We start from the raw sequence: 14,413 nt of genomic DNA, 5'->3' as shown, positions 1-14,413 counted from the left end.
ATTGATCGTGAAGGTAAGCAGTCAAGGCGTCACATACGAGTGCGGACAGTGACTGTGATTTTACCTACCTGGGAGACAGACCTTCGTAATGTCTGCTGCCGTACATTTGCAGTTATCAGCTGGGTTGGAGTCCGTGTAGGTTGCGTCTGTCCCGGTAGTAAATTCAACACATATCTTTGTCATGTTCTTGCAATTAGCCTTTGTTAGCTTCATATCGCATCGGACCTGAAACGTTTCCTTATTGCCTGCTCCTTTCTGGAGCGCTGAATCTGCCCCCGGGGTTCCACTTACAAGGGAGTCACATCGTGTTGGAGCCGGAGTTGTTGCAAGGCTCTTGTCAGCGCAGTAGTCTCCCGCAGCGAAGAACTGCACGAAATTGAAGTTTACGCCAAAGCCTAATCCGGGCGCCACCGCTATGTCCGCGGCACCATCGTTCTCGAGCTCCACATCCAGGATGACTGCTGTTGTTGGATCTCCGGCCTTGAAAGATACAGCCGGGTTGATAGCAACACTGTTCGCCTTTGGGTCTAAAAGTAGAAATTAACACTTCTAAGACAAGTAAACTTTAAAACCGGAAATGTTTGCGGCCATTTCTTTCGCGGTTTCTTAAGAATGAAACTATGGTAACTATATGTAGGCATAATACTTTTGATGAGCGTAATGACACACGTTTGTAAAATAACTTATACAGTAGAACCTCGCTATTAAGAACACCCTCGGAACTGACAAATGCTGTCCTTAATAAAGAGGTGTCCTGATTAGAGCGGTCAAATTGTATGGAAAGTCCCAATGTGGGACATAAACTAGTGTCCTTGATAGAGAGGTTGTCCCTAATAGAGAGGTGTCCACTGTAATTAGATTTTAGCTTTTCGCCGCCATATACTTTTTCGGTTTGCTGTTATCACAAAATCGCAAAAATGAAAGGCACACAAACGGGTAGTCTTCCACGGTAGAAGAATACATCGGAAAGTCATCTTACATGTACCTTCCCAGAGGGACAACTTGGGTGCGTAATTTACCTAGCAAGGAGGATAATACCCCTGCTTGGCACAAGGCACCGCTACTTGTAGTATAACACTGCTAATCTATGTTATGGTTTTCGCCGGTGTAACCGCGAGTCAGTTTTGGACATTTTTGTATGAAAAACCAACATACATGTATCTCACGCCCAAGTTGTCCCTAAAGTGGCAGAGCGTGTATAGTATTCAACCTCTTGCATCAGGCTTTGTACATGTTGTATCGTTCCTAAAATACCATCTGTCGGGTGAACGCTGAACCGACCAAAGGCCGCTATATATAAGAGGCTGATTTTCCGTACAATTCATAAAGACGCGAAAGGCCTGGTAATAATCGCATCACCTTAGCTACACCGCGTTCATGTAGCCAAAGTCTTTATTTGAAAGACTCTGGCTACACCAAGTATAGGTTAATCCATACTTGGCTACATCAGAGTCTTTCAAATAAAGACTTTGGCTACATGAACGCGCACATCGGACGAAATAACAAAAAACATTGTTTCGCGTCAATTCGTCGTGTGTGGGTGGTCACCTGCGTTTTTGCTTTCGTCGGCATTTTTGTCCGTCCTGTGTGGGCGTTGCTGTATAGGCTTACCATAAAATTGAAAATAAATATGAAAATTCAAAACAAAACCTACTTGCGCTACATATCTTGATATCTAAGGGACAGCACTTGTAATTATTGTCATCATAATTCGGCGGTCCTGTGCCGGTGAGCTCCTTGTAAGTCGTCGTGGCGCCTTTGGATACCTTCAGGCAAATGTGAGTTGCAGCTGTGCAGTCGGCATCTGCCAATGTTATCGACACCATCTGTTGCTTGTTAAAAGTATCTGAAGCTTTCAGCTCATCACCCCATTCTTCAGCGACAGCGGTCACCAATTTTACAGTGCCCACTATGTTCGCGTGAGCTGCACTGCTTGAAAATAGATACTCGAATTTGAAGTTGCCTGTATTAGCCTTGACATCGTTCACCTTGCTTCCGGACACTTTTGCATTATTGTTTTTTATTGTCAACGTATTTATAGTTTGATTGGTGGCAACACCAGAAGTGATGGTGGCTGGGCACAGCTGTGTTATGCCAATGTTGTCTAGTTCCAAATCTGCAAGAAAAAAATTCATTAGTCAATGCTTCATAGTAATTTTTACACGGACACAGGAGATAATGTCACATCATGCCATCACCCTGCATACAAAGCAATCAACTATCGCACAGACAAATACCACACTTTAATAGAAAGCCAAGAGGGAAATGTTCTGTGGTACTCATTTCTGTAATACATGTACATGTATATCAAAAACGAAACTATGTCAGGAATTTAATTTGACGTCAATTGAGTGATATCCCCTCTTAAATACCTACACCGCTCGTTTCAAATTTGTAACCGAATTTCAAATTGCGTAAAACGTACTCAATATAAATTTCAGCGTTGTCGTTGTGTAGACGGGTGCACAAATACTTTAAATACCATATTTCAATTCGTGTGCATAATAACTGCACTATGGCATTGTGTATACCTGCATTTCTATTTTCCTTGACCACCAGTAATTACGTACGGTGTACTCCTTTAAGAGACTTCATGTTTAACACAAGCTATTCTTTTGCATAACCACAAGATTCGATGATTTTTCTGTGAATTTACACTTTCGTACACCATACAGAAACTGGGTGATTACGATATTCCGACAAATTAGTTATGTGTTCTCGGCTAGTCCGCTTTAAGAACACCATTATTCCGCCTTAGGCCCAGGCGACGATCATCTTGTATAGACCTTGCTGAAAAGATCTGTCAATAGTTTCAATCGACCTTTCCTTCCTTTCACTTCATATGACAAATGTCAGTGGTCCACAGCAGACAGTCAGGCCCATACCTTTGGTCAATGTGATATTTTGACATGATCAAGCTCAATAACTGCCATGATTCACTCATCTATAAATCAATATATCTATTCCCTTTTGTGCAAGAAATGAAAGAATTCGTCATGGCTCTTCTGTTGTAGCCGCATTGAATACCATCTTCACAATACAGGCCTACCTGATTGAGTGTTTTCGATGAAAATCCTACGACCTATTTGATCGAATTCTAAAGTTTGTTTTAAATGGCAAGGTGAAACCATTAGTTAGTTGGCAAAAAGGAGACATCAGACTATGCCTGTCACAATACCGTACGTGGTGTGATCTAACAAGGTGGGTCTATACCATAAAGGCCTAGGCCGTCCGTTCAAAATATAAAATATAAAATCTGAATGTTTGACGTTTTTTTAAAACGTGTATCAATAATCTATAAAGAGTAGTCTTTATAAGTTCTTGCATGTATGTAACTACACATTGATATAAGTTTCAACATTGCTGTTGTATAAACCGATGTAAAAAAATATAAAAGCGAGCCTTAAAATTCGAAGATTGTCTTTTTTAATGATTAAGACATCTCTTCTGACCAGTTTTAATCACCCGCCATTACACTCCGGACGCAGTGGACCGCATAGAGGAAGAATGATCAGGATGACGAAATGGACTGCATTGGAGTCCAGCCATAAGCTCTGGTTCTTCAATGAAATACTATCTGAAACCCGTTTTAAAGGTGTCCTATAAACCCCTAAAGGATTTTCACCATGTTCCAATACCTTTTAGGCTTTCTATGTAATAAAAAACAGTACGTTTTTGAGTGAATAATAGTGGTTGCTTTTGAAATTAATAATTAAGTCCCGAGATTGTTTTTAACTTACCAATATCACACGTCAGGTTACTATCGATTCTTTCGCATTTGATGTTGTTGGTCAATTTCTTATCAATAAAGGTGGCGCCATTCGCTCCCGTCGGAACTGCACAATCCAAGCAGATGTATTTCGCGTCTTTGCACACGGCCTGGGTGAGTGCCCCAAGGGTACACTGACCGGTCAGTGTACGTGTTTGCCCTGAGTTAAGGCCAGACTGAAAGGCAAACGTTCATGAATTGGTTATTTTGTCCCTTCATATTCTTTTTCAAGAACTGCACCCTGTATAATTGTTTACTTCTGTAAATCTGTTCATTTACTATAACATGTATTTGATCGTTTACTCATCTTTAAGGTGGAATAAAACAAATCAATCAAAATATATAGAGAGGTTGAAAATAAAACTGTGAATTCGAATTTGGTGTATTAATATAACGTGAGCTGTATTTAACTGACATCACGTGATGAAACAGTTTGCAGGCTCGGGTTGTTTTTGTTGCTGTTTGTGCCTCAGTCCATCCAGGTACACATCGGTCAGAAATGATTGGGCTGTAGCTTACATGTATGTGAGATCTACTGAAAGGTATTAACACAGAGGGGTTAAAAAGTCGGATGATACGTGGACCATTGTTGAAATTGGACAAGCCTTGGTAACTAGAACCTTAATTTCATACAACTGACACCAAATATTACATGGGGAGAACAGGCTCCTATACGTAAGAGACCTTATGCTTATAGATAAAACATTCGAGTTTTCAGCAAAAAACTATAGTTGGCCTGTCAAAGTCAATTATTTTATTAGGCCGTGGGCCAAATGCAATTATACATGCAGGGGCTATAGTTTCTATATTAGTGACAACATATTAGTAAAAATGCTCTAATCGTAATAATGTTGGTAAGGCGCTTCATATAAAACAAAATCTCCCACCCGCAAAAGTAGTTGCTCCTAAACCGGATATATAAATAATTTAGTTTTTCACTTGTCTTCCAGGCGGCAGGACAGAATAAAGCAAACTTGGCCATCTAGATGACAAGTGGTAAATTAAAACGACTGCTTACATGTAGGATCAATGCTCAGTATAAATATGTTTGAGTGAGAAAGGACATAAATCTACATATCTCTCTTACTTTTGCACTAAGTTTCAATGCACAGTGTATCAGACTATTCTTGACACAATTGTTTCTACACCAAAAAAAACCTTTTTTCTTCTAATCTTTTTTGGTGACTCACTTGGTTTTGTTCAGTTGAATGAAACAAAAGCTGAAATCTATTGATTCCTAGGTTTTGCCATAACAATATCTCTGTGGGAAATATTATGCATTCTGGGCTGTAGAATAACCTATATCTACGCCACCTCGTGCATCTAATACATGCATGTAAAGTTTCATCGAAATTTGGACTTCTTGGATTTTTACTGAACGCTCAAGGACGGTGCTCGACCAAAATAACGAGTAACTTTTACGTGAGATCAACACAGGGTTTCAAGGAAGTTTGCCTAAATTTGTAAACATAATTATCTTACCGACTTTTTTAGATCGAAGGGTCGTCGTTTGATACAAAATAAAATTCGTATGTGGCTCTATTGTGACTCTGATATGGATCTGATACTTTAGACAACGCCTGGTCTGCATTCATTGGCGAAATCTTGCTTGCAATCATCAGCAAACTTTGTATTTGGTCGTGTTGCCAAGAAAAACTTTGCATTATTTTAGTAATGTTGCCAAACGCCTGCAAACAGCTGTAAAGTGTGTCTCGAATCGGGTGGAAGTCTAATCCAAACAGAAGAGAAAACTCTGTGACTGTTCAATTATGTTGGAAAACACATGTTTAGAGAAGTTTGCTAAGTGTAGACCAAGCTTTAGAATCAGATAGGATCCCAGGTAGTAACCATCCCTTCTTATTCAATAGGTTTACCATTTTTTGGAAATATGATTGGGCCTGTAAGGCTCTCATTTAGTTCCGCTAATTTGGTCAAAGTTAGATGTACATATTGTTAGAAAAATCAGTTTCAATCTATTCACGACTACGGACCTGCAAAGCAGCATTTCCAGGAATGCAATCAGTACTGAATTTTTTCTGGAAAGCATTTGGTGCCACGAAAGGGTCTAGTCCCGCTGCAGCCCCCTTCCCGATGTCCGTCTCTGCGTATCTCATGATGCAGTCAAAGTTGTAGTTCGTCAGTACAGTCACTGCATTGAATAAAGAAAATTATTGAAACAATGCAATGCAAGAACAATAAAACGCCATTCTATTAATCAACCCTGTTGCTTGCAGCAATTTTTGGTCATGGAGGATCTCATATTTTGTCTTTCAATCCACTCTATTAAGAAATAAAGGACTGAGCTTTTGAAAAATCAATAGAGGTTTCGGCGAACACAAAAATGCACCCCGTAGATGTTTTTCAGCGAGGTGATACACCTTTAAAGGTTTTTCAAAATCCCAAAAGCCAAAAGCCATCAAGGGTTTTTTCAGTTTACTGAAAAACTCTACGGGTTGCATGAGTGTCAGTCGAAAACTTGAGAGTGTTTTCCATTCTCCAAGCAGTTCTAAGGATACTCATTCTGCCAACACAAGTTCTATGTGTATGTTTCTTGTGTGCATGAATTAGGTCGCGGCGAATCTACATGTTTCGCTCGAATCGGTATTTTCACGCACTTGCGATATACTTCAAGAATCGTCGAGCAGGTAAATTGCGGCCTGTGTTTGCAGTCACGGAACGACGTCATCCTCAATCATTCTAGTTCGGGGACTGCGCAGGAGTCTAGGCGATCTCCTATCCTCGCCATTTGTAACGGTTGCTAAGAGATACCTGCACCGTGTATTAGCGTACATTTTGTTTCTTCAGCTTTCGGAGGGAAATGAAGCGCAGTCCTCTCACCGGGAAATTGGCTAACCAGCTTCCCGAGTCGCTTACCTGGTGCAATATCTTTAGTAGTGTCTTCATTCGTTATATCAGCACTGAATCCGATAGTCGGCGTACTCCCCTGGGTCATCGCGGTAGGTATGGTCAGAGTCATCGCAGTCAATTTTGCATCTATAAAAGCAGAATCGGCACATGAATTAAAATCAAAACAATAATCCGACATCTTTAAGACGGAGACACTATGTGTACAAATCCAACTAGCACCTAACCGTAGTGACACGTAAACACGTTTGTCCCGCATTTGGGACAAATTCCTTGAGAATAAGAGCTTCAAGTGAAGAGCGAGCGCTGAAGAAGATTCCCTTCAGTTTTGTGCATTTGTGGCGTAAATATTAAGTCCTCCACATGGGCGAATGGGACGACAGGAGAATGAAAACATTGTTGAACGTGCGCAAGAAAAGACAAGGATCTCCGAACAGCAAGCTGTCGGACTTAAAAAGGATATTGTCTGGATATCCAATGCTATTACACAGACATTTTTATCATCATGTATACAAATTACACATATACATGTACATGTAGTTGCTTATATTCTGGTGAACCGCTCACAGAGAATATGAAGCAGACAACCTAAAGATGAAAAACAACCGCAGGAAACAGCGCAGACCTGCAGCGCTTTCGGACTGAAGGGATTACAAACACCACCTGTTTTTGGCTATACCATAATCAATTTACTTCTAAAGGCACCTTCGTAATACCTACCGCAAGTGTTACCAGCCTTGTCACAAGTCGTCTGTGCCTCGGACAATTCAATAAGCACAGAAAGAAGGAAAACGGCGCACAGGGCGAAACCGCCCCGTCCCGTCTCTCCCATCCTGTCGACAGGACGCCCAACAATTTATCACGAGGGCTTCCAAGTATTCCGAAAAAGATAAAGGTATTTTCAAACGAGACTCTCTTCTTGCTGATCACCCGCCTCGAACAAATAAATCCACCGTCTTCCAAATATCCCAAACTCCTCCGAGAGACTCTTCTTACTGATATACCGTGAAGCTATATTGACAAGAAGTTATCGTGAAGTCGTCCGATTATTTCCCTACCACTGATTTTAGCAACTGTCGCTCAGCCGAAGACCTGCGGTTATTGACGAAAAGCTATGACACTATACTCTGTTCAAGTTCGAAAACTGAGACGACTTGCACCTGTCACCACACTTTCAAGGCATCTGAATTAAAACTTATCAGCCCCCCCCAAAGAATCTTGCGTCTAGTATGTTTTTAGTATCCATGATCGAAGAAGAGATGCGTGAGAAAGCAATCACCAGCTTACCAGGATCCATTGGAAGTTTATATCATTCGTCATCTATTCTTAACTGGTGTAAGCTTATATCAATTGAATTAGGAAAAGATCATAAAACCTTTGAGCTTGACTTGTTGCTCAACAAAAGAAGTGGGTCCAATCGTGATATCACCAGTAAAGTATTCAAATGTTTCGATTTTTGTATTGAATTTATTGACGACACAGAGCGATTATAAGTACAAGTTATTTCACATAGATATAATATATGATAGTACATGTATAGTCCATTGCCTGACCGAGTATCTCGAAATGTTTTAGAGTGATAAATTAAAAACATAAAAATTATGGTCAACAGTGTTCATCTCCGCTTCTACCAAGACAGAAATGCAGGACTCGTTTAAGTAAAGCACTCCCTTCCGAAAACGAGCGGTATTTTTGTCGCTGCGACCTGCGATAGTGATTATTTGCGACGAAAGTTCGCGACTTCCGATCAATATCAAACCTAGCGATTACCGGCTTTACCCGCAGACAAGCAATTTTATCGCTCATCGCAGCAATAATTGTTGCAGGTCACCGGGATAAGAAAAGCTTCTTCGTCCGCTATCTCAGCGCTTTGGGCCTAACACTCGAAAAAAAACCTTCGGAACAAAATCAAATTGAGATTTTGTCAGTGGGAACGTGTGGGTTCAAATATCGGAAGGATCCCCTTGGTCAAAACATTCGACCCTAAATTGCTTCGTGCTTTGAATGGGATGTGAAACCAAGGCTGATGTCTACCAAGTGTGGAACTGTGCCTCTAAAAACAAAAGGCAAATTTACCCAATTGGCGCCACTGGTAGTCAGACGCGAACACGGTCATCCCTCTTCGGAGGGTGAATACTCCTTTAAGAGCAGAGCGAATGCTGACGGAAAAGAAGATGAAGAAATCGTGATAAAAAGTATCTGCCAAGACATGCAGTGTTAATATTTGTCAATAATTATGTCACAATATTATTCAGTGATGAACTTTCTTCTTCTTCAGCGTTCGCTCTGCACATGGAGGGGATGTTCACCAGTGAGAACGTATTCCTCATCCAAGGCGGGATGACCGTTTTTGCGCCCCAACTTTAGTCCCCAATTCATTGGCGTTGTAACTCCGACTTCGGCCAGATTTTGTTTTTGTTGTTGATGACATTGATTTGCATCACATTCAACCATGAAGGAATATTCCTTTACAATTTAACCCCCTTCCAGTAAATCTCTGTGGATTAGATTTCTGTCTCATTTTCTCGGCCTTCTTCATTGACGTCCCATCCGTTCAAAAGCCTATCCCACTTTCTACAGATAAGGCCTACCAACATTTGAATGTCAAGTCCGCAATATGATATAGCGCTTTACAACCTATCTGAATGATTGCCTGTGTAACAAGACTCATCAATGTCGCAGAATGAATAAACAACTTTTAAAATATTGGCCGTTTTGTTTTGTCACAGTTTTGACGCAGTATGAAATATGGACAAACTGTTGTACTGTATGCGGGTTAGTGTTGATGGCCAGTGCTAAGTAACGGCATAAAGGCTGGGTTAAACAACCGTCAGAGGGATTCAACAGGCTGACGTATATACATGTATAATAGATAACGTTCGATTTCTATGATTGCTGTCTCATATATATCATATATGGACAATGTATTATTCTGTAGAACCGTAAAATCCTTTCGAAAAACGTCACTGATCAGGCCTCATGCGCTTGTACATGTAATGACCAGGCATATGATATGCATACGGTATAGACCGCATCACTGACCTCTTTGAGAGGATTGAAAACTATTTCATTTGTAGGGGGAGTGCCAGCGTAAGCACAGAATGCCATCTAGTGTTATTTACCGTTCATTGGGGATATGCGAACTACTCCGAGGGGAAACTATGAAGAACATACGGTACTGAGGCAAATTTGGTTAATATCTGGAGACTTTTTTTCTTGTACGTTTCTGGTCAGTGTTCCTTGGCTGTCGTTTGTATAGTTGGGGAATTGAAAAAGACAAATTACCCCAAAGGAGGGCCAAGACGACATCTCAAAGGGGATTCGCACGACCAACGTTTCGGCCGGTGAAAAAGACGTCTCACCCTGTTTATAAATCCGCGCAGAACAGTAAGCTAGCAGGTGGACGACAGGCCCTGACTTGATGATGCAAAGGCATTGTTTAGCTCGTACGATGTTCGCTTTGAATGAATGTTTTTAGTGGTTGAAGGAAGTAGCTATCAATAAGGGGGACCATCGTTGTGTAGCTCTGGGTTTATTTGGGTTGGTATTATTGAAAGAAGCAATCCTAGGGGTATACATTGTATCATGAAATCAAACCGAAGACTTATGTGATTTCTTATAAACTGCTCAAATATCTTTTAGCATTATCAGTATATTACAGATTGAACATGTGTGCATGTACATTGTCCTTGTATATCTTGTAATGCGCCACTGACAATGCTATTAACTGAAAAAGGCCTTTGACCATCTTTTAACATCCGCATCTATTCTTCTATTCTCATTACGAATACTTACCGATTGGACAATCTAACGTGCTCGACGTCCCTTTTTCACATTTACAGTTGTCAGTAGTAACAGTATCGACGTACTGGCCTCCAGTTCCCTTCTTTACACATGCGCAGACCCATTCGTACGAGTTGCAATCTCCCGCTGGTAAAGTAATGCCACTCGCAGTCATGGTAAGAAGACTGGTTGAAGCTCCGGGCGCCAAATTGTCTTTCAAGTCACCACTCGTGACTGCGGCGGGGTAAGGACCATGCTTGGCGGCAGTAGGGTTGACGGCTAAATCGTCCTTGACAAGGAAGATATCAATGGCGTAGTTATCATCAGGGCTGGTCGGCGGTCCGATCTGGTTGCCGTCTCCTGCTACTCCAATGTTCTTGACCTTGAGAGTGAAGTCGGACAAGGACTTGGGAGTAACTGTGTGGAATGTGGGCCAGTTTCCAGCGGTGGGGTCGAAGGGGTCTACAATTATATCTGAAAAAATTAAATCATTCAATCATACCACTGTTATGTCTATGAAATAAATTCAACATCCTACATTCATTCGAACAACTATATTGTCTAATACTGTCATGTAAGTTAACATCCTATATTCATGTTTTGCTATTTATGTCTGTGAAAAGAAAATCAACCTCCTATAACATTGATAAGTACCAGTTTATGTAGAAATATTACTGTATATAGACATACATGTAGTTGAACTGAAAAAAGAAACGATAACAGTCATCATTTGAAATAAACATGGAAAAGAGTCGTGTTTTGAAGGCTACGTTGTAGTCCATTTGAAAATTTGCTCTACATCAGTGATGTCACTATGGTCCTCGCCATATAGAGGAAGGATGCAGGATTTCAAAATTATGGGACGTTTTATTCGCGACTACTAGAAGTTGACAGCGGTTACAATTCGGCACTAGGCCGGGTGCCTTCGAGAGGAGTTTAAAGTTATATAAATAACTTAAAAGGCGAGATTGTATTTTAGTCTTTAAAATCGTAGCAATGACTTACAGTTTGAGGAGCGCGATATGCGTCTGAAGTAAAATGTGTCTTTTAAAAACCGAATGGCGGGGGTCGCTTCGTGTACCCAATATCAAGTATTAAAGAATTGCTAATATGCATTAATTTACCTGGAAAGCACGATATCAAAAGTTTAGCATCCTTGCACATACAGTTGTTAGTGGTATCCTCGTCAGTGTAGTCGGCATCAGGTCCTTTCTTTACACACGCACAAAAATTGATGTAACTGTTACAGTTGGTGGTTGGGAGTGTCCCCTTGGCTGTGTATGTGATCAATGCTGTACTGTCCTGTGCTAACAGGCCCACATATAGTGTTGTAGGCGTGTTGGTATTCGTGAGCAGAACCTTGGCAGTGCTCGCAGGGTTCGTTGCGAGATCGTCCTTGGAGAAATAGAATTCCACTCCATAGTTTTTCTTTGGCGATGGAAGTGCTATTACATCAGAGCCAGCGGTCGCATCGTTTTTTATCTTTAGGTCGAACAGGAGGCCGGTCGTTTCAATGTTGTGGATGGCAATAGGATTCGTAGCCTTTGGGGCGAAGTCCGTGACAATTATATCTGGAATGATAGAATTACTGCTTAACACACTTTCCATTTTCATGTGAAGAGTTGAGAATAGATGTAGAATGCTCCATCAAATTGAACCAAAACTTTTGTCACTGCCTCTACACTACAGCAGGTACAGAGCGGCAGTCACTCAGTCTTTCAGACTACAGCGAAGAATATCCAGCATAGAAACTGTGATGGAACAATATGGTCGCATCTACAATTCATCATAGAATCTAAGATGTGAGACCCAATGTAAAACGTGAGTGGTGGCTAATCGTCATTGATTCTATAAAGGACACATCATAGAAATTCTGTGACTGAAACATTTGCTTGCATGTCCACCTCGCATAATACATGTAGATTTTGGCCAAATCGACCTATGCATTGACCTATACATTGACCTACACGCATACTAGCATATGTATGCATGTTGTTGAATACTATCTGTGGAAAATCCACTAGTTGACCAGATGTAATGGACAGCAAGCCAGCCCACTACCAACAGCATCACCATGCAATGCATCGGCATTGTCTTCCAGGTTTGATGGATTTTCTTACCGACAGGGCACGAAATCTTAGTGCTAGCATCAGCACATTTGTAGTTGTTAGTAGTAACGCTGTCCAGATATTGCGCTCCTGTCCCCTTCTTCACAAGTGCACAGATCGACACATACTTGTTACAGTCAGCAATAGGTAGCTTGATGCCATTCGCGGTTAGGGTATTGGTCGCAGCTGAAGCTCCAGGAGCCAACGTTTCCTTCAAGTCACCAGTCCCGGTGAGTGTGGCGGGGTAAGGACCATCCTTCGTAGCACCTGGGGTGGTTTCTAAATCAGCTTGGGCAAGGTAGATATCGATGGCGTAGTTATCATCAGGGCTGGTCGGCGCTCCGATCTGGTTACCAGCTCCGGCTGCAGCGTTGTTCTTGATTACGACTTCGAAGTTCGTCAAAGTTTCGGGCGTGTTCTTAACGAGCGTCGGAAAGTTTCCGGCATTGGGGTCGAAGGTTTCTACGATTATATCTGAAATCAGTGAAAATGACGACACCTGAATCTAGCTAGTTCATTTAAACTGATAAACTGCACAGAAATGTCATATAAAACCAAACGTTTGTAAAATTCAAATTTCTGATTAAGAAATCAGAATCACTCAAAATACGTTTCCATTCAGTTCACCTTTGCCTTTCTTTGCATTTATCGCATTTATCTGCAGAGTATTAAGCTATCGGACTGAACCTTATATGCTGATAAATCTATTAACTCCACCCTTTTGCCATTGCAGTATCCGTATCTGCAGGCTAAGGTATCAACCCGAGCTTCATCTAATCAGATATGTCTCGCTTATCTGCGGAGTGAATTTGTCAGCCACACCCATATTCAAGGACCCTATCTGCGGAGTACGTTCATCATCTTCACTCTTATCCAGTTGTTTGAAGTTATCAACTTCACCCTTAGCTGCAGGGTAGGTTTAAGGAATTGATACCGAACTGGAGGTGTCGGTTGTCTCGGCTCCAAAATCGCGAGGGTAGAGCTAAAATTTAGACCACAATCGAGGCGTAGCCGAGGTTTTGGTCAACATTTTAGCTCCATCCGAGTATTTACACTATAAAACGCGGTTCGTTCCCAATCCAGGTATTTTAGAATTATCAACTTCACCCTCAACTGCTAGGTAGGTTTAGCAATGACTTACAGTTTGAGGAGCGCGATATGCGTCTGAAGTAAAAATTTAATGTGTCTTTTAAAAATCGAATGGCGGGGGTCGCTTCGTGCACCCAATATCAAGTATTAAAGAATTGCCAATATGCATGAATTTACCTGGAAAGCACGATATCAAAAGTTTAGCATCCTTGCACATACAGTTGTTAGTGGTATCCTCGTCAGTGTAGTCGGCATCAGGTCCTTTCTTTACACACGCACAAAAATTGATGTAACTGTTACAGTTGGTGGTTGGGAGTGTCCCCTTGGCTGTGTATGTGATCAATGCTGTACTGTCCTGTGCTAACAGGCCCACATATAGTGTTGTAGGCGTGTTGGTATTCGTGAGCAGAACCTTGGCAGTGCTCGCAGGGTTCGTTGCGAGATCGTCCTTGGAGAAATAGAATTCCACTTCATAGTTTTTCTTTGGCGATGGAAGTGCTATTACATCAGAGCCAGCGGTCGCATCGTTTTTTATCTTTAAGTCGAACAGGAGGCCGGTCGTTTCAATGTTGTGGATGGCAATAGGATTCGTAGCCTTTGGGGCGAAGTCCGTGACAATTATATCTGGAATGATAGAATTACTGCTTTACACACTTTCCAGTTTCATGTGAAGAGTTGAGAATAGATGTAGAATGCTCCATCAAATTGAACCAAAACTTTTGTCACTGCCTCTACACTACAGCAGGTACAGAGCGGCAGTCACTCAAGTCTTTCAGACTACAGCGAAGAATATCCAGCA

At 41.4% G+C, this 14,413-nt stretch overlaps 1 protein-coding gene across 2 annotated transcripts in view; it reads right to left on the bottom strand.

Annotated features, from left to right (window-relative positions):
- Positions 1–14,413, bottom strand: part of LOC135486599 (uncharacterized) — a 39,644-nt gene that overhangs the window by 18,484 nt on the left and 6,747 nt on the right. For both annotated transcript variants that reach the window (XM_064769530.1, XM_064769531.1), the window contains exons 6-14: positions 13,792–14,238; positions 12,538–12,999; positions 11,542–11,988; positions 10,430–10,891; positions 6,644–6,763; positions 5,761–5,918; positions 3,741–3,945; positions 1,655–2,116; positions 69–527 (exon numbers count right to left, since the gene is read on the bottom strand). In XM_064769530.1, coding sequence (XP_064625600.1) covers positions 69–527; positions 1,655–2,116; positions 3,741–3,945; positions 5,761–5,918; positions 6,644–6,763; positions 10,430–10,891; positions 11,542–11,988; positions 12,538–12,999; positions 13,792–14,238 — 3,222 coding nt within the window. The remainder of the gene's footprint in view (positions 1–68; positions 528–1,654; positions 2,117–3,740; positions 3,946–5,760; positions 5,919–6,643; positions 6,764–10,429; positions 10,892–11,541; positions 11,989–12,537; positions 13,000–13,791; positions 14,239–14,413) is intronic.

Source organism: Lineus longissimus, chromosome 4, assembly GCF_910592395.1.
Source record: "Lineus longissimus chromosome 4, tnLinLong1.2, whole genome shotgun sequence".
Taxonomy (NCBI): Eukaryota; Metazoa; Nemertea; class Pilidiophora; order Heteronemertea; family Lineidae; genus Lineus; species Lineus longissimus.
Note: the sequence above shows the minus strand (reverse complement) of the source record. Positions and strands in the feature narration are given on the sequence as shown.